Source organism: Pogoniulus pusillus, chromosome 2, assembly GCF_015220805.1.
Source record: "Pogoniulus pusillus isolate bPogPus1 chromosome 2, bPogPus1.pri, whole genome shotgun sequence".
NCBI lineage: Eukaryota > Metazoa > Chordata > Aves > Piciformes > Lybiidae > Pogoniulus > Pogoniulus pusillus.
In genome coordinates, this window is record NC_087265.1 from 8262238 (window position 1) to 8286942 (window position 24705).

Here is a 24705-nt window from a genome sequence, read left to right on the forward strand (position 1 = left end):
GTTACTACTTTTGAAATAATAAAATGGAATATATTCATTAAAGATACAGCAATTCCATTTCCATCTCCTTTGCTGTCCATTTACTTCCAGGACTGTTTTTGCCCAAAATGTTTCAATTAGAATCCTGGATCCAATTAAAACAAAAACTGGGAGTTAAAAAAAAACTACTAATAAAAAGCCCCTATGCAATGGGATGCAGAAGAATTTGCTGGGGATAAAATTTCTGCCTTGATTTTCAATAGGTGTGGATTTGAGAGGCAGCTGAAAATGTAGAAAGGTCTAGGTAATAAAGGCACCCATATGTGACCAGACAGCAGTAATTGCTGGCTCACTGAAAAGGAAAGAGATAAGATGTTGCAGTGGAGCTCTCCTGTTTGGATTGCAGTTGTTCAGCTGCAGCCCTGAATAGAGGGGAGCCTAGGGGAGAGCAGACACCCCTGAGCAGTGGGGAGGCTGCAATGTCCAGCCAGATCCTTGTCCCAGCTCCTTTATGCATGCACTTTTTAATTAACTGCACTGCAGCTGGGTTGAAGGTACATCTCTAATACTGTCATCCTCACTGTGGAGCAAGGGTGCCAAAAACATTTTAGCAAACAGAAATTAAAAGCAGACACACCTGGAAAAGCTACTGATGGATACCTTGGCAGGCTCTCTTACCTTTACAATGCTATTCCCTTGCTCTGACCTATTGAATTCCATTTTAAAATCCATTTAAACCAATTTTAAGGCTTCTTCCTTTTCCAAGTCTAATCCCCTGGACCTGGGGAGTTTGCAACAGAAAAGCTCTTATCCACATGACTCTGCATTCAGCCATCACAGAATCAGATACATTAGGAGGTGGAAAAATATCCTACCAGCTGAGAGGAAAGGCCAGGTAAGAAATGCCTGCAGTTCAGTGGGAGTCAGAGCAAGAGAAGAGAACTCCCCCCCAAGCAAGCTGCCAGCAAACCCCAGGGCAGCACTCCCCTGCCCAACTGGACACAATTAGCTGCTTCTTCCTCTCCAGCAATGGACCATATTGGATGAGTTCTTCTAAACTCTGAATGCTGTGAACTGATAAGCGATGGAAAAGACTCTTTGGGAGACTATGGGAAGCCAATGGCTTTGGGGTTTTTGGGGTGCCCTAGGGCAGGCAGCTCACCCCAGCCAGGGGGGCCCTGTGGCATCATCAGGATTCCTGAAATGGAAGCTATGGGAAAGGACATCTCCTAAGCTCTAAAGATCTGTTACATTAGGAGGGACAGAAGTACCTGTCACTCCATTTTAATCAAAGATACAATTTCCTTTTGTACACTCTGTTTAACATCTTTCTAGCAAAATACAGATGGGAAGATCACTGAATAGAAAACATAATTTTGCTTTTAAGAGGCACTAACAACCATTCTGCATTTATTTACATTTTGGTTGCCTACAATTGCTTATCCAAACCAATTAAACTCCCTACATGCACCATGGTCAGCTGGTGCTTGACTCAGTCTATCAATTTCTCTTCATACTGTGAACAAACCATCAAAGAAAGAAATTTCACTGAGATCTTTCTTTGCACAGTCACCACAGTGAGTTTCTTAAAGCTCTGGGTTTTTTTTGCTTCCTCCACCAACATTACCTAGCTGCTCAGTTTACCACTTGAACAGCAGAAAAACTCCCTGTCTTTACTTCTTAAACACCTCAACTTTTGCTGCCTATAGAGAACAGAATCTCACTGCATCTGATATTAATTTGCCATGGTCTAGATGATTGGACAGGGCTGGGTGATAGGTTAGAGTGGATGATCTTGGAGGTCTCTTCCAACCTGGTTGATTCTATGATTCTATGATCCAGTCCAATCTATCACCCAGCCTTATCCAATTAACTAGACCACGGCACTAATACTACTCACTTAAAATCCTGTTTTGCATCAGCAGCTAAAATTTTGTCTCAGAAACATAAAGTCATATTTTTAAGTGAGAAGAGGAAGATTTTTTTTTTACCACCAAAAAATTCTTGCCATTCCTTGTGTTTTATCCCTACAAAGTGATGCATCATGGCTAAAACCAAGATGATTAACACTCCTGTCAGAGTTTATCCCAGTCAAAATTACTGCCATGTTCTCTGGTGAGTGTAAGCAGAGCACATCAAACACAGTCCTATCAGGGAACAACAAGACTAGACCTAACAGGGATCAGGTCACTTAAACACAGATCTAGAGGTCAGGTTAGGTCAGGTCACAGCAGATGGGACTGGTGATAAATGAGGATTTTCTTCTAGCTCCCACTTTCAGCCTCTCCAGCAGGCACTGAGAGATCCAGCACTATAAGACTGGAGCAGGCTGAGTTTGAGTATCAAGTGAGAAAAAGGCACAGAAATGTCTTCTTGGGGAGGCAAACAAAAAATGGTTTCCCAAATTGGTGATGTGTCAGTACAGATGTAAATGACCAATTTTTCACATCTGTGTTCTCTTCATTTCTGTTCCATGGGTCAGTCTGGCACTGAGGTGCACATCTCCACAGCCTGCTGCATTCTCTTCTGGGCTTTGATGAGGGAGCAGGGCACGGCAGTGCCTTCAACCCTGTGTAACTCAGGTAAATCCCATTTAATTTATCTGATTAAGTCAGCTTAGCATGTGGTGAAGCATTGGTTTAGGTGGGTTTATCCTATTTAGCACTCCTGTTAGACAACTTGGGAGAAATCATAAGGGAATGGAAAACACTTGCTTAGAAAAATTCAGCATCCTCATGTATTCATTTGCCTTAACAAAGGAAATACAATTTGCTGGGGATTATCCTTATCAAGCAGGGACTTTGATTCAGGCCATGGGAGCATGATTCATTAACTCAGTATCGTACATCTTTCCATAGCACAGTAAGTGATATGAGGACCCTAATATATAACCCAATGTCAGCCTCAAGCCCTAGCCAGCATCCTGAACAGATGCTGCCCAGAACTACGGCTGCAGTGGGCAACTATCAGTTACACATCTCCGTAGGCTCAGCGCAGGCAGGAAAGAGAGATCTACTTTGCTCATCATCATTTATAGAAATCAATATATTCGCCTTTGGCTGCTGTGTACCAGAACCATACTAGCTGTCAGTGCCACATGGACAGCAGCACCACTTCATGTTTAAATGCATTCTTCCATCAAATAAAACCTGAGCGAGGGGAAGGTACCATCCATTAAAATACATCACAGCAAAGAGGTGCTGGAAGAGACGGTCAGAATATAAATGTTAGCAACAATGCCTGAGTTCAGAAACACATGAAAGCATAAATCAGCAACACTGAGTTTTGGTCTGAATTATATTTAAATTATGTTTCTCTTTGAAGCTGTTCATGGTACTTCAGCAGGCCCTTCACATGCTCTCCCAGAAAAGCAGACTCTTATTGTGAGCAGAGCCAGTAATGGTGCTTAGAACTGATTTGCTGTGAATTAGTTCTGAGAACTGTGTGCTCAAGCCCTGCATTTTTACCTTTATCAAATAGTGGGCAATTATTTATTTGGCAAAACAAAGCTGTAACAGTATTTACTACAGCCAGTTCCCACAGACTGTTTATTGTCCTCTTCTGGTTTTCCCTGTCTAATTTGAGGCTTCATCCTATTCTCACAAATTCCTATCAGAAACTGATGATTTCAAAGGTTGATGAACCTCCAGGTAGGAAACCCTTACCATATTCACCTGTGAAGCACCACTTGTAGATGAATACATAATGAATGTCTTCTCTGTTAATACCACCATGAAGCAGCATTTATAGCCAACTGGACATCAGTGAAGAAGCTGAAGCAACAGTGTTTCTGCTGGTAGAACCACACAAAGGCCATGGCCACAGGGCTGGTGCCAAGGCCATTTCCATCATGGATGTTAGGTATCAGTGTAGCTCAATGCTTGGTGGCTGCTGCAGCAAAACTTGGATTAGGAACTAAGGCTGCAGTAAAATAAACCATGCTCTTAGATGCAAAGTACTTCTCTTTTATTGACTCTCCTGCTTTGGGACGATATTTATACGACTCTAGGGTCTTCAAAAAGCTAATCAAATGACAGAGAAGGGCTGAGCAAAACCTGGCTTCTTTATGATACAATTTTAAGACAGCTTTTCCAGCTGTCTAGCTGCATTGGTTCACAAAACAGTATCTCCAGTTTGTCAGTCAGACGTGTCTCCAGCTGAAAAGTACTAGCCAGCTCTCTGGCTAGCAGCATCAAGGAGTTAGGATCAAGGAGCACCAGAAGATGACCCATAGGCTGAGATGAGCTTGGGCTTGACTGTGCAGCTCAAGCAGACTTAATGAGCTTTGGCATATACAGATGGAAAACTCACTGAGAGATCTGCTTTGGAAGGACGTGGAAGTTTCCAGTTTCCCTCTGCAGAAGCCAGACTCTGATTGAGGACATGAAGTATCTGCTTTCTTCTTGCATGCACTGGCAACCACCAACTCCTTAAGCAGTCTTTAGGACTTGCATAAGTATTTCAGGTTCAGGGAGAGAACACAAGATGTACCTTGACTCAAGCACATCCCTTTGCAAACTACATCATGTAAGAATTCGGGACAAAAAAATCTCCAGGCATTATGTAGAGAGAGCTGCTCCTTTAGCATGCTAAAAGCTGTAATGAAGTTCTAACCTGCTTTTGCACATGTAGCTCTGTTTATTTTATTAAATGACTGAACACTCAAAAAATAACTGTAGTCTGTTCAGCAACAAGAGCTTTAACGCTCCAAAATGGGATTCTGAAGAGAAATAAAATCTGGAATTAACAGTATTCCTAGTGTGTTGTTGTTAAAGCACTGTCCATGAATTATTCATTTCTGTTAAGAAAGCACTACTTTACAAAAGGGCTAAAGCTCAGGAAAGAAAGAACACCACTAATGCAAATATTAAGCTTTTTCTGTAACATGCTTTGATCTCTGAAATCCATCTGAAGGAGTCACTTTATGGAAGCTAAGAGCCTTTTCCTTTTTGACCTTAAGTGAATTTGATTCAAATATACATTATGGCTCTTGAATCTTAAAGGCCATTAGCTGTACATCTAATGCATATCAGGAGCCTGAGAAATAATGTCACAAGCTTATTTTGAATAAAACTTTCAATGCTTTTCCTCCTGTCAATACTCAAAGGATTTGTTTAATCATATAAAGTTTGAAAAGGTCCTAATCCTCTCACTTTTTGTATGCTGCTGAGCATTACTAGCAACAGAAAACCTCGCTGAAGTTACTGGAGCCATACAAGTATTAAGGGACTTTGGATACATGGTGGAGACAGAGGCACATACTAAAGGATGAAAAATAGTCTCAGTGCTTTTTCTTCAGTGGGATGTAATTATGTTACTAAAAGTAGCTTCACCAGAGGATTTGTATTTAGCTAATTATCTGTTTCTTAAGAATCCTCTAGCTTTCCCCAGCTCTTCACTAGCTCTGGGTCTTAGCCCTGTCTCTGAGGTCAATGTTTCCTACGACTGAATGCTGAGATTTTGAATTAATTAATACAACAATCCCCCAGGCATCTGTCCACTTGGTTTCTTGAACTACATTCTTCTTTTTAGAGTGCTTTGAAAGCAGTCTGCTTTTCCCAAAAACCCAGAACCTCAGGACACTGACAGAGGTGGTATCCAAAACCACCTCTGAAGGGCTCAGTATGGCTCAGGGTGATACCTGTGCTCTGGATACCCACTCAGTGCTGAGAGATCTGTCTGTACTGCATTGTTGAGGCTTGAGGAGGGTAAAAGGGGCAGAAGGGCAGGAGGGGACTCACCACCAGCACCACACGTGTGGGAACACTGTGACCAGGCTGACCAGGCTGAGAGTCGGCAGTCCACTGTGCAGCCCACCACACACCGACTGCTCAACTGCACAGGCTTCTCCAGGCGAAGCTGTGAGATGACAAGAAAACACAGGTGTCAGCCTCCTTGGGTCTTGTGGCCACCTCCTGGCATGGCTGGACACCAAACCAGGGACCTGAAAATGATCAGTGACTCCAGTGGGACACCAACATTGTGGCTAACAGGGAGTTTCCCAATGGTGCAATCAGAGAAAGTATTTTCAGTGTTGAAGCATTTCACATCCAATAACCTCTCAGTGTTTGGTTCATATTCTGAAAGGATAACCCCAAACTTCTAGTAGGGCACTGCCTCCCCATCCACCAGCTTTTGAGATCCACTGTGATAGCGCATGGTTGGTAGGCATGCCCCATGCATTTAAGTTGAGGAGTGATACCACCCACTAACACCCCAGGGGTGCTTTTGCTCCCTGAAGCACCCAACAGCTGCACTTCCAGCACTGAACACAACTCCATCATCTATGGATGATGTCTTCACGTGGGTGATAACTGAATCCCCGTGCACAGGTATGTGCCACCCTCACCCGCTGGCAGAGTTGAGTGCTGACAATGGCCCCGTCGCTGCGCCGGCAGCTCAGGAGGCGCCGCCGCTCTCCGTGCCCACATGTGGCATTGGCACCCAGCTGGCACCCACTCCAGCCTGCAAAAGGATGCACACAAAGCAAAGGATGTGGTGTTGCAGGTCACGTCTGTCATGCTGCTTTCATGTCTCTTTACTCAACACGTGCCCAAATCAGGGCATCCCAAACTCAAGAACAACCCACACAAAAGCAGTCTGCCATTGAAACAGAACGAGTCTTGGAGGAGAAGCCACTCACTTTGCACTCAGGTACCTCTTTAAGGGAACTGGTACATCAGTACAGAACTGATGTACAGGTACCTCTTTAAGGGAACTGGCACATCAGTACAGTACAGTACATTCCTGCATCAGGAATGGTGTGGTCAGCAGGAGCAGGGAGGTCATTCTGCCCCTCTACTCTGCACTGGTTAGACCACACCTTGAGTACTGTGTTCAGTTCTGGGCCCCCCAGTTTAGGAGGGACATTGAGATGCTTGAGCGTGTCCAGAGAAGGGCGACGAGGCTGGGGAGAGGCCTTGAGCACAGCCCTACGAGGAGAGGCTGAGGGAGCTGGGATTGGTTAGCCTGGAGAAGAGGAGGCTCAGGGGTGACCTTATTGCTGTCTACAACTACCTGAAGGGTGGTTGTGGCCAGGAGGAGGTTGCTCTCTTCTCTCAGGGGGCCAGCACCAGAATGAGAGGACACAGCCTCAGGCTGCACCAGGGGAAATTTAGGCTGGAGGTGAGGAGAAAGTTCTTCACTGAGAGAGTCATTGGACACTGGAATGGGCTGCCCGGGGAGGTGGTGGAGTCACCGTCCCTGGAGCTGTTCAAGGCAGGATTGGACGTGGCACTTGGTGTCATGGTCTAGCCTTGAGCTCTGTGGTAAAGGGTTGGACTTGATGATCTGTGAGGTCTCTTCCAACCTTGGTGATACTGTGATAGAACTGATGTACAGGTACCTCTTTAAGGGAACTGGCACATCAGTACAGAACTGATGTACAGGTACCTCTTTAAGGGAACTGGCACATCAGTACAGAACTGATGTACAGGTACCTCTTTAAGGGAACTGGTACATCAGTACAGTACTGATGTACAGGTACCTCTTTAAGGGAACTGGTACATCAGTACAGAACTGATGTACAGGTACCTCTTTAAGGGAACTGGTACATCAGTACAGTACTGATGTACAGGTACCTCTTTAAGGGTACATCAGAGTGCACAGAAAACTGCTAAACACTGATGCAGTGTACCAGTTGGTGCACACTGGTTCAGACTGTGTTGTCTGAAGGAAAACGATAAAGTAGCTGGGGAAGTTTCTGAGAGGTAACTTGGGTTTGACCTATTTCCTATGTCAAGGCAAAGCTTTCCATTACTTAGAACTAAGCTCTAATACTTGTGTAATAAACCCCCAGTATTTCTATTAGAAGCAAATCCATAGCTTACTACTTGTCTGCAATTATGATGATCAAAACACAACTAAAACGAAATAAGCTGTAAAACACCATTTAAAATAAACAAAACCTGTAACACAAACAACTGAAATTTCCATAGAGAGCCAACAAATAAGAAGCATAAGGGAAGAAAAGCTATTACTTTTGTGTCTTCCATCTCTGATAAACACCAACGCATAAATGTTCTGCATTTCTGAAATGTGATGATAAAAAAGGCATCGTCTTGCTGCCTGTGTGTTTCTAGGGCTTGTATTTCAAACAGGCTGAGTTTATATGCAGATATTTTATCCTGCTTTGTTCTCCCTTCCCACAAGCTCCCAAACTCCTCTTAGATGTCTTCTCTCTCTCTCTCTCTGCCTTTCTTATTTATCCAAGCTGGTCAAAACAAAAGGATTTTTTTTCTTTGTTTTTGTTTTGTTAGTTTGTTTGCAACAGATCTAATGCATTTTAAGGTTCTGAATAATGCATTTTGCTCTGAATAGCTTAGGCCTACCTGTATAACCCACATTTGCCTCCAAACCAGACTTTGTTAGTATTATTTGCTTCAGCAGAATCACACAGATGGTATCTTTTTAACTGGACTTTTGGGATTAATTCTACTGCTAATCCACCAGAAAGAAGAGTTCCCATTTAACCTGCTTTATTTCCCATGTACCAGCAATGACAACTTAAAGTTGTGCATTTGTCCTCTAACCTATGGACCAACAAACAACAAACAAACAAAAATGTGGGCATGTAACTAACTTCAGTGAAATCAGTTATGTCTACACATCACTCTTTTAACGTCAAGGCTTTAGCTAACACCACAAGCAAAGATAACAAAAACCACAACCAGAGGAAGTCTTTCATCACCTTTTAAGCAAAGATATTTGGCAAGGCAGAACATCAATTGAATGTATGCTGTAACTGGTGTCACTGCCTGCTGAGAGCGTGTTGCAAAGTTACACCTACCTGTTAGATTGTACTGGTATTGGAAGCAGTTTTGGTTAAGAATACATGGCTTCATTTGTGACACTTCAGGGCAGGGCTTTGTGTTGACAGAAGATCTCAGCACTTGTCGAGTTCGGGTTTGCACAACAGTGGGATCGCACACCTACGTACAACAAGCAAGGACAGCAGAAGAGACCCCAGTAAACCACACTGCCTGCTGCTGTTACCTGCATGTCCCACAGCCACACCGTGCCATGGTATCAGCACAACTCTGTTCTAAAGCACATAATGTAAAAGATATGTGGTTTAAAGGTAAGAATTCAGTATTACAGGACATTTTTGCTCACCCACCTCGATTTGGCTGTTCCAAGCTGTGCTAGTTTCTCCCAGGCAACCAGCAATAGAACAAGGGGATACAGTCTCAAGTTGTGCCAGGGTAGGTATAGGCTGGATGTTAGGAAGAAGTTCTTCCCAGAGAGAGTGATTGGCATTGGAATGGGCTGCCCAGGGAGGTGGTGGAGGCACCGTCCCTGGGGGTCTTCAAGAAAAGACTGGATGAGGCACTTAGTGCCATGGTCTAGTTGACTGGTTAGGGCTGGGTGCTAGGTTGGACTGGATGATCTTGGAGGTCTCTTCCAACCTGGCTGATTCTATGATTCTGTGATTCTATGAAGCAGGGTAGAATGTTTTGGTGAGAAGAACTAGATCATAGGCTGTGAAAGGAAAACAATGGTGATGTCTACTCCCCTCAGAGTCTTGCTGAAGAAGAAATGAAAACATTAGATAACACTCTGACATTTTGTCTCACTCTGCCTTGGGCTTCTGACTGAGCTGCATCTCTCTAACACACCTTCCACTCACCTTTGCTTCTTAACCTCTTGGCTGAACCTCTATTCTTCTTTAGGACTGGGGTAAGGTTGAGAGGGGCAGGGGGAAGGTGCAGGGGTGGTTGAGAGCCCCTCCTGGGGACTCAGGTTTCTGGGAGGGGAGTTGTGTTCCTGTATTACTTTTTACCTTGCATATTTCTGTGTATTTCTGTATATACTGTAAATATCTGCTTGTATATTGTGCTAGCTGTAAATAAATAGCTTCATTTACATTCTCAGAGACGGCTGAGTCTAGTCTAGGTAATTTCTAAAGTGTGGGGGGGCGGGGAACACCCAAACCATCACACAAGCATTTGTAGGGATTCTTGGGAACAATGAGATAAAGATGGAGTCACTCTGCTGTGCTCTACTTTTGCAAAGGGTTAACCCTCCTGGGGGAGTGGTCTTGACCCTGACCCCAAGTCTTCCTGACTCCTCTCCGGGGGTGGATCTTGAACCTGACCCCAGGTGTAGTGTTGAACCCACTCCCACTCCCTGTCTAGCCCGCTATAAAAACAGAGGAACTCCCTGTTTCTTTCTCTCTTGCCCTGCCTCCCTGCCTGGCAGCACCACTCTCCTGCTGCTCTCTGTTTTACCACGTGGCCATCAGTCCACAAGGCAGGCAAAACCACTGCCATCAATCTGGTTGTATGTGTATATATATATATAAATATATATACACTGTTTTCCCTTCCCTACACTTCTTTGTAACTCCCCTAACTCAAATACCTTTTATTTATTGTTAAAGTTTTCTCTTTTAATTTCCAAATCAAAGCAAGGCTATTTGGTGTGTGTTTTACCTTTTCCTCTCTGCATCTAATTCCTTTTCTTTGAAGGGGAGGAGAGGGGAAGGCTTCCTATAAATTGTTACTGGTTCTATTAACTATATTTGAGTCTCTGGGAAATTTAAACTAGAACTGAGACAACTTTCCACCTCTTTCCAAGCAAAATGCTGTAGCATTGAATAATAGGAAGGGATTTCTGCACAACTAATTATTTTTTAACTAAAAAATAAGGTTACAGCAAAACTTTCATTCCTAGCAAGGACATTTGTAATTGCCTATCAGCTATGATGCTGAGAAGAAGATGATCTGACTTTTCAAAGCATGTGATACAAATCCTAGTGTCCAGCTGCCTATGAAGCAGGAATTGCTTGCTTGCATTTCCACATGAATACAAACCACAGTCAGTTTTCATTTGTGCTTGTACATCACAGGCAGGAAAACTGTTTTTAGCAGCCTGCCATCCTCAGTCTCTCAGCACTGTGGCATGGGATTGTTTTCCTTTCCATCTCACTGTAGGCTTAGCAATACTGACCAAACACTTTCAGCCTTGCAAGAAGCATCCCCTTTACATAAAGCATCTGCTCATCCTCACAAAGCCCCTCCTGCAGCAAGACAGCTTTTCTCTTTGGATGTCAGATTGGGGTTTCACCCAGCTCTGCCTCTGCACAATCAAGTTTTTCACATGGTTCATTTAATCCAGGGCTATAGCATAAACACTGTCTGGGCCATGAGGAGGGCAGTGCCACTGCTCTTGCCCCAGTCCCAGCTGTCACATCCATGGGTTATGCCAAGGGGAACTGTCTCAGGAGGAAGGAGTTGCAGTGGCAAAGATTAAACACCTGTGACACTGGGCAAGGCTAAGGTGAAGAGCATTAAGGATCACTGCTTTAAACGAAATCACAAAGAAATCTAAATAAGCTTGTCCTAAAACCAGAATGATCACAGGAACATGTCATAGCCACTTTGGCTGCAGGGCTGGGACAGAAAAGCTGCCCCAAGGGCAGGGACTCTTACCTGCTGAAACTCAGCAGAGTCCTCCTGCAGTCCAATACAAAAGGAACGAGAAGCTGAATATGAGCCACCAGGGTACACCTGCAGCCCAGAAAGCCAATAGTATCCTGGGCTGCACCTAGAGAAGTGTGGCCAGCAGGTCAAGAGAGGTGATTCTTCCCATCCACACTGCTCTCACGAGATCTCACCTGGAGTATTGTGTCCAGTTCTGCAACCTCTATTACAAGAAAGGTCTGGACATGATGGTAAATGTCCAGAGAAGGGTCAAGAGGATGATCAGAGGAGCTCCTCTCCTATGAGGACAGGCTGAGAGAGTTGGGGCTGCTCAGTTTAGAGAAGGCTCTGAGCAGACCTTATTGTGGCCTTCCGATATTTGAAGGGAGTCTACAAGAAAGCCGGTGAGGGACTTTTTAGGGTGTCAGGTAGTGACAGGACTAGGGAGAATGGATCCAAGCTACAGAAGGGTAGATTTAGATTAGATGTTTGGAAGAAGTTCTTCACCACAAAGGTGGTGAGACACTGGAACAGGCTGCCCAGGGAGGTGGTAGAAGCCCCATTGCTGGGAAGTTTTTAAGGCCAGGCTGGATGTGGCTCTGGGCAACCTGATCTTAAGATTAAGATTAATACAAGTAACATTGTGGAGAGTATCACTTGCTGCATAAGTGTGAGTTGAGTTCCATTCTTGTCACTACTCCAGTAAAGTTTATTTATGTTTCCACATCAAAATCAAACAGAGATGATTCTCGGTCTCAAGTTGTGCCGGGGGAAGTATAGGCTGGATGTTAGGAGGAAGTTCTTGCCAGAGAGAGTGATTGGCATTGGAATGGGCTGCCCAGGGAGGTGGTGGATTCACCATCCCTGGAGGTGTTCAAGAAAAGCCTGGATGAGGCACTTAGTGCCATGGTCTGGTTGACTGGCTAGGGCTGGGTGCTAGGTTGGACTGGATGATCTTGGAGGTCTCTTCCAACCTGGTTGATTCTATAATTCTCTAATAACACTGTGCCTAGCAAAGACAGTCCCAAGAGAAAGCTGAATGGTTTCATAGAATCACAGAATGGTTTGGGTTGGAAGGGACCTCGAAGTTCATCTAGTCCAACCCCCTGCTGCAATCAGCGGGGGCATCCTCAACTTGATCAGGTTGCCCAGAGTCCTGTTGAGCCCAACCATCTCCCTGGGCAACCTGTTCCAGTGTTCCACACCACCGTCATAATAAAGATGTTCCTCATATCCAATCTAATTCTCTCTTAGAATCATAGAATCAACCAAGTTGGAAGAGACCTCCAAGATCATCCAGTCCAACCTATCAGCCAGCCCTATCCAGTGGAGGATGTCCCTGCCCATGGCAGGGGGGTTGAAATTAGATGATCCTTGAGGTCCCTTCCAACCCTGACAATTCTGTGAAAGGCTGTGTGGAAGTGGCTGCCCCAAACTTTATGGAAATAAAGCCTTATTAAAGGTACTTGCAGGCATTTACTGAACAAGATGACCTATTTAATTCCTAACAGTCTCTCATTAAGACTAAAGATTGCTCAGGAATAAATAGGAAACATAAGAAAAAAATCCAAAGCATGTGAAAATACATTTTCATAAATGCTTGGGGACTTAAGCCATGATTTTCCTATAGAGCATTTTAATTACAAGAAATAACAAACAGCTTAAAACCACAAGCTTATTATCATGCAAATACTGAAGGCTGCATGGGTGAAAGTATGGATTATTCCTGTATTGTGAATATTAAAGAGAAATGCAGTTGCATTGCAGCATAAATCTAGATCTCAGACCGCTGTAAAATGGATTAGTTGAACAGATGATAGCATAACTAAACAGAATAAATATCAGAACACATTGGAAAATGGTCCAATCTAGTCTTAAAATACATTGTCAGGACCTATTCTCGTTATACTTACATTATACGAAGGAAATTCTATTACATTCTTATTGCTGACACAGGCCTTGTCACATCATTTTAAAAGCCAATCTTCTTTGAGGATCCAAGGTCATCTAAAATACCCAATTGTTCTTAATTATCTGAAAATTAAACCTATGCTAAGCGTTTACCAATACTTCACTGCCTTTTCTACAACTCAATGTGATTGTTCATCCTCACACCTAACGCTAATAACTTAAATGATTTGCCAATAAACCAAAACGAGTTAAAAAAAAAAATCAAAGCAGGTATCTCAGTAGCTACTCCTAATTAATGTTTCTCTGCATTATGTTACTAAAGAGAAAAAAAAAAATCAATGAATGCTGTGAAAGAAGCTAAGTCTCTGCCACCTTGGAAATACCTGCTTTTACTCCCTTCAAAATAAGAACCTGCAGACTGAAAATATGCATCATTTGTAGATGGCTACCTTCTTTTAACAAAATAGTATTTCCCCCTCATCTGTCCAGAGAAGGATGACAAAGCTGGTGAGGGGCCTGGAACACAAACCCTATGAGGAGAGGCTGAGGGAGCTGGGGGTGTGCAGCCTGCAGAAGAGGAGGCTCAGGGGTGACCTCATTGCTGTCTACAACTACCTGAAGGGAGGTTGTAGCCAGGTGGGGTTGGTCTCTTCTCCCAGGCAACCAGCAACAGAACAAGGGGACACAGTCTCAAGTTGTGCCAGGGAAAGTATAGGCTGGATGTTAGGAGGAAGTTCTTCACAGAGAGAGTGATTGGCATTGGAATGGGCTGCCCAGGGAGGTGGTGGAGGCACCGTCCCTGAAGGTATTCAAGAAAAGCCTGGATGAAGCACTTAGTGCCATGGTCTGGTTGACTGGATAGGGCTGGGTGCTAGGTTGGACTGGCTGATCTTGGAGGTCTCTTCCAACCTGGTTGATTCTATGATTCTATGCTCCCCATTGTGCTTGATCCCATGTCACTGACACAGCTCAGCATTGCACATGCTGTCATACAGCCACCCAGATTTTCTGGCTACTGGGAACCATTTTCTTTCTTGGATGTCTTCCTGGTGGGTTGTTGGATATAGCAAAGTTAAATGTAGTGATGTTATAGAATTGTGTGACTGTGGTGCAGCTATTGTCCAGCCATGGACAGGAGAGAGTTCAGTAAGTGCTGATAGAGTGTTGGAATGACCTTAGAGACTGGTGTAGCAAATGTATGCAAGTGTAAGCCTGAAGTCTGTGGGTTTTGCCTATCTCTGCTGACTTAGAATCGCCAGACACAACATCTGTGTTGTTGAGAGAACATGAAGAATGTCTACGCCAAGTAGTGTGCAATCCACCGTCCCTGGGGGTCTTCAAGAAAAGACTGGATGAGGCACTTAGTGCCATGGTCTGGTTGATTGGATAGGGCAGGGTGAGAGGTTGGACTGGATGATCTTGGAGGTCTCTTCCAACCTGGTTGATTCTATGTAATCCTAATGTAGTCCTAACACAGGTGCATGTAACCAATCAGAGTCTGAGATGATTTGTAACCTTCTTATGTAGCTTTCTGATAAAAAAGTATATAACCCTATGCTTGGGGTGCAATAAAGGGATTTGGATTTGGATTGGATGTGGATTGGCTTGTGTCAGGCCTTTGCCCTGTTTCTTATTACTTGATGGACTTGATGGTCTATGAGGTCTCTTCCAATCTTGGTGATACTGTGATACTGTGATTACCCCCTGATACTATGGTATTGCAGCCCATGACAGTGGGTAGCAGAGCATTCTAACAGGTCAAAACCTATCTGGTGCTTTCCAGGATCTGAATAAAAGACTGGTTTACCACAGCTCTGAAGGTGCTGCTGCCACTGCACGGATGAGCCATGTTGTTCAGAAGGCAGAGCGGATGCGATAAGCTTCCCACTTTTACCAGTTCTGAATAATAAAGAATCTCTGTAGGAAAAGTGTTCATTTAATCAAGCTGAGTACATGGGAAACATGCAAAAATTCAAAGTTGGCAAACTGTAACTAATATCCTGTAATATTATTTGTTGGATTTCTCTTTACGTCAATTGAGAAGTCAATTTAGTTTTATAATTGATTTTCTGGCCTTACTCTTTCAAGTTAACCATGTAAAAAACTGAGCCAAATATATATGGAACTGAATAAGCAGCAGGAGGGGAATGACTTGCAAGGGAAAAGATGAAAGCTGGAACTTTGAAAGCAGCAACAGGGAGCTGGATATCCAGCTACCCCGGCTTGGGTGCACAACTCTTGCAGCAGCCCTCCAAAATTCCAAGTGGGGAAAACCATATTTGTGATGTGGAAAAGGTTGAGGAATGGCTTTGGGGACCCAAAGTCTCTAGGGGACATGACTGTGTCCAGTTCTGGGCCACTCAATTCAAGAGAGATGTTGAGGTGCTGGAACATGTCCAGAGAAGGGTGACACAGCTGGTGAGGGGCCTGGAACACAAATCCTATGAGGAGAGGCTGAGGAAGATGGGGGTGTGCAGCCTGGAGAAGAGGAGGCTCAAGGGGGACCTCATTGCTGTCTACAACTACCTGAAAGGACATTGTAGCCAGGTGGGGGTTGGCCTCTTCTCCCAGGCAACCAGCAACAGAACAAGGGGACACAGTCTCAAGTTGTGCCAGGGGAAGTATAGGCTGGATGTTAGGAGGAAGTTCTTGCCAGAGAGAGTGATTGGCATTGGAATGGGCTGCCCAGAGAGGTGGTGGAGGCACCGTCCCTGGAGGTGTTCAAGAAAAGCCTGGATGAGGCACTTAGTGCCATGGTCTAGTTGACTGGCTAGGGCTGGGTGCTAGGTTGGACTGGCTGATCTTGGAGGTCTCTTCCAACCTGGTTGATTCTATGATAAAAGTTTAAGAAGAGGGATTGATTCCAAGACAGAAATACTGAGACTCTTAACAAGCAATAATAGACAGACATGTGTAAGCAGCATAGCAAGAGGAAGACATGATGTCACCATTGTCACCACTGTCACCACTGCCATCAGTAGCAATGCTATGCATCTAGTCCTGAAACCGGACCTTGAAGGCTTCTGAGAGAAAAACTGATCACCATCAATGGCAAATGACATTTTTAGGAGGCAGGACAGGAACAGCAGTCAGTAATATTAGGGAAGCACAAGAAAGAAATACTACTGGAGTAATTGAAGGAATTAATTAAGATTTGAGTGAGATTACAGAAGGAATTGACTCTGGATATTCTCCCAAATGAAGAAGATGACAAAAAATAATTTGACTGTTCAAACACTCTTCCACAGGAAATAGTGAAGGTGTCATTCAGGTACTCAGATCAGGACTGGATCTGCTCTACCCCACCAGGAACCCAAGATTCTTACCACAAGCCTATATGAATCCACAATTTGGTGTGTATGTGTGGGGGTTTAAAGTAAATAATCCCCACTGTGATTCAGCAATCCTATTACTGAGCATCTTCATTTACAGCTCCTTTCTTCCCACTGAGTGGATGCTACACTTTCAAAGACATTATTTTACTTCCTACTGTTCTATTAATAATTACTACTTTCACTGATCATAGATAAAGGTTTTTCTTTTTAAATTATTTTTACATGAAGTCAGCCATTACCTCCTGTAAGGTAATCACAGCTGGTACAACACTTTGTCTGCAGCAGAAGCACAAGTAATGAGCAAAAGGGGCAGCCAACAACACTCTTAAAGGAAGGCCAACAGAAGCATTTTAGTGGTTGAAGCTTAACTTCTACTTCCATTTTTGAGATCATCACTTCATGGTCATGCTACTTTTGCATGCCTGTGGTTATAAATCCTGTAATCCTGGAACTAGTTTCTGCACTCAGAGACTTTGGTATGCGACCATGGAGTAAAATTGATGGTAATGGCAAATCTGGTTATGCAGAAATTGAAAGCCAAGGTGATAGACTGCAATGATTTATTGAGACAGATTTAGGCAGTGTCAGAGCCAGGTGACTTGAACTGAGCAGAATGCAGAACCCTGTGCAGGTGATGAACTTTTCCACATGCACAGAGGTCACCAATCCATGCTGGGGTCCAGATAGAGCTGTATTTGCACAGACCCCGTGTAGAGGAAGGAGGAAAAGTTGGGATGAAATTCGGCCTCTTACTTGGGTCTCAGCTCCACAAACATCTCCAGTGAACTGCAATAAGAACAACTCTGGAGACCAACTGAAACAGTTCTATGATTCTATAATTCTATGACCCCTCACTTGACCTTTCTAGGAAATGGAGACTCTGCTCTGCCAGAGTCCTTGCACTACCAAGAATGTCATCTAAGAACCACCAGAGTTTAGTGCCTGCTAAGCAAGTTGGACATGATGATCTTAGAGGTCTTTTCCAAGTGAATCAACTCTATGACTCTAAGTGGAAGACCTTTTCTGCCTCTGTCCTGGACAAATGACACCCACTTTATGGATCAAAGAAGGACAATAAATATGGGTGATGACTGGCCATAAATGTAAGAGAGGAAACAAGTCCTAACAAACAGATGTAGATGTGACGCAACAAGTCCTAACAAACAGACGTAGATGTGATGCACAAAGGTAGAAGGTCAAATGCCAGAAGAACTTTATGCACCTTCAAGGTTAGATTCCAACTCAGTTTGGCAGTTAAGTTTTATAGACTCTGTTGAATTTAGCCCAACATCTTTCTTGATGACTGTAAGCAACAAGGTGTGTAACACAGGCATGTGCTTCCTTGGGAAGTGGTGATTGGAATGGAATTTACTTCTGGATGGAAATAGTAATTGGGACCTAACTCAGGTGGTACATTAATAGCCTACAGCAGCAGAAAGTAAGTTTCTTCTCATGTACAACTGTACTGTCCCAGCCTACTTTGTTGTATGAAGTCTCACTATTACCATTATCCTTTTCCATGAAGTGAACAAACTGAGCTAGAGCCAAGGATCCACAAGCCTATGAGGAGAGGCTGAGGGAGCTGGGCCTGTTTAGCCTGGAGAAGAGGAGGCTCAGGGGTGACCTTATTGCTGTCTACAACTACCTGAAGGGGCATTGTAGCCAGGTGGGGGGTGGCCTCTTCTCCCAGGCAACCAGCAATAGAACAAGGGGACACAGCCTCAATTTGTGCCAGGGTAGGTATAGGCTGGATATTAGGAAGAAGTTCTTCACAGAGAAAATGATTTCCCATTGGAATGGGCTGCCCAGGGAGGTGGTGGAGGCACTGTCCCTGGGGGTCTTCAAGAAAAGACTGGATGAGGCACTTAGTGCCATGGTCTGGTTGACTGGTTAGGGCTGGGTGCTAGGTTGGACTGGATGATCTTGGAGGTCTCTTCCAACCTGGTTGATTCTATGATTCTATATGAACTACTACAGAAACAAAATATTTCAAAGCACTAAGAGATACATATAAAATGTTAAGACAGGAATGAATCACAATTTTTCCCAAAGGAACATTTAAAAATCATAAAAGCCACAATCTTGATTCTATGGAGGAATTCTTGGCACTCTTAACTACTGCATTTTTCTTATTTCCTTTAGGCAATCACTTCTTTCTACCATGACCACTTGCCACTGTTTTAAGTTAACACAAAGTGAGGGACACAAGCATACACAAAGGATGCACACAGCCTTTGCTCCAGACAATAAGAGAACAAACAGAGCACACAAGAAGTTTGTTCTGGAAAAGAAGGGTATTAAGTAAAACTGTGAGGTTATGAATGCTAAGTTCCAGCTGTTAGCACATCACACAATAATATACACAATTAGACCTTCTTTGTGATGGAATTTAAAAGCTGACCATTGATCCAGGTCTTCGTATCCATCACGATTGCACAGCACAAAGGCTGTAACCTATTAGAGAGCCCTTTAAGCTGTTTGACTTATCACACAGCTTGTATAATGCATACTGCACTATAAATAGCTGGCCACATTATAATGAACTGGCTATTCATGAGGAAATATACAGCCTCAAACTAAGGTAAATGCACTGGCAGCAACAAGACTTGACTGTTTTAAACAGTGCAATGAACCCTTACATTGTTCATGCTGATGTGGATGTTTTGTAACAATTTAACAAGCCATTTACAATAACAGGAGCAGTCTTTTGAAATGAAAATGTATTTGCATAAATTTTCTTTTTGAGATGCATCTAGGTGCTGGAAAACTCATCTGGCTCCATTTATACCCAATGCCTTTAAAAAACTGATTGTTAATGAAGATGAATAAAAATAAAACAGCTAATCTGAAAAATACAGCAGCAGTCAACTTTTGGATAAAGCTACACAAAAAAAAACCCAATCAAGTCAGAGCTATGCATAAGGAGCAGGGCATATTCTTCCAAAAAGTCTTGGAGCAGCACAAATCTCATGCCTGACCTCTGATATCTCAGGCTAGAAACACAGGTCTGTTCAAGATTCACTCTTCAATCCAAACTCCATACTGTCAAACCTATGCACAGAGCTCCTAGTTGTGATGAAGAACCTATACATGGAGGTTATAGTTGTGATGAAGACTTCAGTAATGCACTGTGCCAGCCATCAGATGAGTGACAGGCACTTTCTATTAACCCTCTCTTTTCCCAAAGTGGAAGAGAAGGGCAATAAGGGAGAGAGACAGATCAGAGAAGAAAACTAAACTTACTGTAGAGAAAATAAAAACAGTAAATTGAGATATTGCCAAACTGTACAAACCCAGCATTGAACCCAACCCTTCTGATGGCAATTCCATCACTGTCACCACTGATGCTGTGGCCAGGTACTGGACTCAGTGGAAGATGGGGAACTCGATTCAGGAGCTGTATTCTGGAACTGGATTCAGTAACACAGGAATTGGGATCAGAGCACTCCTGGGATGCTGGCCCATTGAAGAAGACACTTGATCCTCATGACCCTTCAGCTGTATAATTAATATGATGTACACAGAATGAAGTCTTTTGTTGGTCATTTTAGGGTCACCTGTCCTGTCTGTTTTTCTCTGCAGGTTTCTGCACCTGCAATGTGGTACCCAAGATTTAGCAGTGACCTTGGTCTCCACAGAAGCAAGCATAAGCAAGGGCCTTTCTGCACACCAAAACTTGGTAGCAACTGTAAACATCAAGTGCTATCGCTCCTAAAAACAGACACCGTTGGTGAAAATATGTCATGAACCTCAAGAAGAGCCATCACTTAGAAGAGCCTGAGCTGAGAAGTAAAATCACCTAACAGAATTAGTTCTGTTCTAGTGCAAACCAGGACACAGAGTGAATCCCAGCAACTACGAGAGTGCACAATTTCTCTTGGCACTTCCCAGCTGTAGTGACTCTGCCTGGCACCTACGATGCAATTCGCTGCGAGACTCTAGAGCTGGCTGCATTGCCTGGTGCCACTTTCAATACGATCAGTTGTTGCAGCATCATGCCCCAACAAACTGATTCAAGAGAGTAACAACTCAATTGTCGCAAGTCCTGAGCATTGTACATCACTATTGATCCATGAGGAAAACGCTCACTGAAACAGGGACAGCTGTTCTGACTCGCCAGACAGGTAACCTCTTATAATTAACTAATTTCAGACCTCTCGGAATTAGCTGCTAAAAATGCCAACAGCTGAGGCAAACAAGGAGGCCACTCCGGTCAGCTATGAGGGCTGCCACAGCTATGCACATGACAAAATAAATCTGAGGTAATTATTTGAGGGGTTCGTAGCACAACTCGCATATTAACTCTTTTGAAGAACGCTTTGATGGATTCCATTGAAGTCAGTTAATTACATTTCCAAGTCAGATGCACACTGAGTGGAGACGCTGCAGGTAGTGCCTGTCGCTCCATCGCTGAATATGTAACAGAGATGATGAGGAGGATGGGATTTCGGTTTCCAGATTGTTTAGCTGAGGCTTTGAGCAATCAAGTGACGATGTCTGACTGAAAACGCTATTGTAGCTGGAACAAATATGAAATCTCTGAAGTAAAATGCAAGTCAAACTAATTTGCTCATGGGTTTTTTTTTTCCTTTTCATAGTTTCATAGTTTCATAGAATCAACCAGGTTGGAAGACACCTCCAAGATCATCCAGTCCAACCTAGCACCCAGCCCTAGCCAGTCATCTAGACCATGGCACTAAGTGCCTCATCCAGGCTTTTCTTCAACACCTCCAGGGATGGTGCCTCCACCACCTCCCTGGGCAGCCCATTCCAATGCCAATCACTCTCTCTGGGAAGAACTTCTTCCTAACATCCAGCCTATACTTTCCCTGGCACAACTTGAGACTGTGTCCCCTTGTTCTATTGCTGGTTGCCTGGCAGAAGAGACCAACCCCATCTGGCTACAGCCTCCCTTCAGGTAGTTGTAGACAGCAATGAGGTCAGCCCTGAGCCTCCTCTTCTCCAGGCTAAACACCCCCAGCTCCCTCAGCCTCTCCTCACAGGGTTTGTGTTCCAGGCCCCTCACCAGCTTTGTTGCCCTTCTCTGGACACCTTCCAGCACCTCAACATCTCCCTTGAATTGAGGGGCCCAGAACTGGACACAATACTCAAGGTGTGGCCTGACCAGTGCTGAGTACAGGGGAAGAATAACCTCCCTTGTCCTGCTGGCCACACTGTTCCTGATGCAGGCGAGGATGCCACTGGCTCTCTTGGCCACCTTTTCCTGACTAGCAAGCTTCAAACTGTTATTTTAAATGGCTTTAAAGCTTCGCTATTTAAGTGACATGGATGTTACTTAGTGACAAAGAAGAAAACTTTATGAGCCAAAAAATAAGTCTTCAATCAGAGAGAAAACCATTTTGAATTTACTTCTTAGAGTAGAGAATGTGTGAGTAATAGGGCAACTTTAAATCAGCAATTATGAGTTGAACCCAGTAAGGAGACAAAACCTCAGGAGTAACCTCGAAGTATTGCATTTCAAGCAGCTGCATTTCTGGGTTATGGCAAAGTGCCATTAAATGCTAAAATTCAGCTTTGGGTAGCAGTGTTAAAGAGAAAAAAAAGCAATTTGGTTGGAAAATACAGATAAAACAATTATGGGAGCACCTGAAATTACAAAAGCCCACCCCAGCAACACAAACATGTAAAAGCAGAAGGGAAATGCAGCCAAAAAAGGTGAGCAAAGACAATGGTTTAACACAAGCATTGCAGAAAAACCTTCCTATTGACAGAGCAGTCGCCACCTTTATGACTCATTGATTTCAACATGATTCAAGATCATTTACCATCCTGAAAGTGGAAAATTCACATGGGAAGAGTATTGCTACAAGATAAACCCAAATAATACCCTAGAAAGTATCCAGAGCACAATGACATATTGACAAAAGGTACACTGGATAATCTAAAAGGCCTTTTTATATTCAGCTGATAAGAGCCAGTTATTCTGCTATCAGGATGAATTTATTATCAACACTATAAATTAGGCGCAGATCACCAAAGTGACTGGGAAAGAATTCTCACCTGACCAAAATGCTAAGTAAATATCACAAATCAAAAAGCTACTCAGGCAAAGAGGAGGCTGAAACTGTAATTGTTCATTGCTTGCAAACTAGAATTTGTCAAGTTTCATAAATTCTCTTTATCTCCAGCAAGCCAAACATGACTAGAAATACAGGAAGATTTCCCGGAATGCTCTTTGGCAGCTGACTTGCAAGAGTGCTACAACTAAAAGAGTGCCACTTATTTTGATGCAAAATCTAAATGTGTTTGGAAAAGAGCAGTCAGGATGTAAGGTTTTGCCTTTTCATTATGATATGATTTCAGATTATTCGAGGAAGAGAAATAAGCCAGGTGAATATTCAAAAGCTGTGTTATATATCCCTGGGAGACTGGCAGTGACTTCCAGTTTGGCATGAATCAGAAACCATGTCCAGAGAAGGGCGACGAGGCTGGGGAGAGGCCTTGAGCACAGCCCTACGAGGAGAGGCTGAGGGAGCTGGGATTGTTTAGCCTGGAGAAGAGGAGGCTCAGGGGTGACCTTATTGCTGTCTACAACTACCTGAGGGGTGGTTGTGGCCAGGAGGAGGTTGCTCTCTTCTCTCAGGTGGCCAGCACCAGAACGAGAGGACACAGCCTCAGGCTGCACCAGGGGAGATTTAGGCTGGAGGTGAGGAGAAAGTTCTTCACTGAGAGAGTCATTGGACACTGGAATGGGCTGCCCGGGGAGGTGGTGGAGTCGCCATCCCTGGAGCTGTTCAAGGCAGGATTGGACGTGGCACTTGGTGCCATGGTCTAGCCTTGAGCTCTGTGGTAAAGGGTTGGACTTGATGATCTGTGAGGTCTCTTCCAACCCTGATGATACTGTGATACTGTGATACCATGCACACCAGCTACTAAGCAGAATTCCCCCAAAGACAGTTAAAGAGACAGTTAAATAGAGACTTGATGAGCAAGAGGTTCTATGCATGTAAACTTAATGAAGACATTTGACACGAGGCTGGAGAGACAACAAACCAAACCAAAACACTTAACATGAGATTCCACTCCAGATGCAGAGCCCTTTGTTTGGGTCTCCAACCACTGGAGCTATTTGATTGACTGCACATAGCTCCACTGTTTTTGTAGCTCTACTGACCATGTCCACTAGCTTGTGGCCATCTTTCCTAGCAGCAGCTCAGGAGATGGAGGGTTGTTCTAATTACCCTGGTGCTGGCAATGCCTCACTCTGGCCACGACACTTCCCTCAATCTCTGCTGCATCCTACTGGTATTCCCACACATAACCACCTTCACCATACAGCCATGAGGCACTTAGAGCAACCCCACTGCAGCCAGGGAGGGACTGTGCTGTGTGGTCCTCTCTCAAAACCAAACACAAATAGCCAGAGTGGCTATAAAAGGGAGACAGCACTGTTGTAAACTTGTCAAAAGGAGGGTTTTATCTGTCCATAAAACTTCAAGCTGTTTATTGCCTCGTATCTGGACAGAACTATTTAAACACATGCTCCATCAGCACAGAGTCATCTCAGCTTCACAACAAAGCTCTGCAGAACAGCTTGTGAAACATATTGCTGAGTTAATTGCATTGGCATACAGATGCCCTCGCATTTATGAATTAACATCTACCATGGCAAAAGGATGTACAAGGAGACACAGGGACTGTGGCACTCAGCCCTGTGACTGCCAAGTGCTACGATGCCTGATGGAATGCAGCCCATGAGATCTGGGCATCCCTCCTTTCCTGCTTCTGTGTGCTACAGAGGATTCACTGTTGCCAAAAAAAAAGGACCTTTAGGCAAAAACTCAGAGTGTCTTAAGCATGTTAGCACACTTAAAACTTCAGGTAGTCCTTCATGACTAACTGACTGCCACCAAGACACCTCAGAACACCCAGGGGCCTTGAGGATCTCTGCATTAGTCTACGGCATGCTCATAGGAAAAAAATCCATCTCTGAAAGTCAATGGCAAAGAAACACCCAACCACAGTGGGACTTTGAAAGGTATCCAAGCATCTGTATCGGTCACAAGAGCGTTGTACTTCATCAAAGCTATGCTACT

The 24705-nt window shown here is 43.9% G+C and overlaps 1 protein-coding gene across 5 annotated transcripts in view; it reads right to left on the bottom strand.

The window, feature by feature from the left end:
* THSD7B (thrombospondin type 1 domain containing 7B) overlaps positions 1-24705 on the bottom strand; it is a 427787-nt gene that overhangs the window by 21178 nt on the left and 381904 nt on the right. For all 5 annotated transcript variants that reach the window (XM_064155654.1, XM_064155664.1, XM_064155685.1 and 2 more), the window contains exons 19-21: positions 8768-8909; positions 6329-6444; positions 5721-5838 (exon numbers count right to left, since the gene is read on the bottom strand). In XM_064155654.1, coding sequence (XP_064011724.1) covers positions 5721-5838; positions 6329-6444; positions 8768-8909 — 376 coding nt within the window. The remainder of the gene's footprint in view (positions 1-5720; positions 5839-6328; positions 6445-8767; positions 8910-24705) is intronic.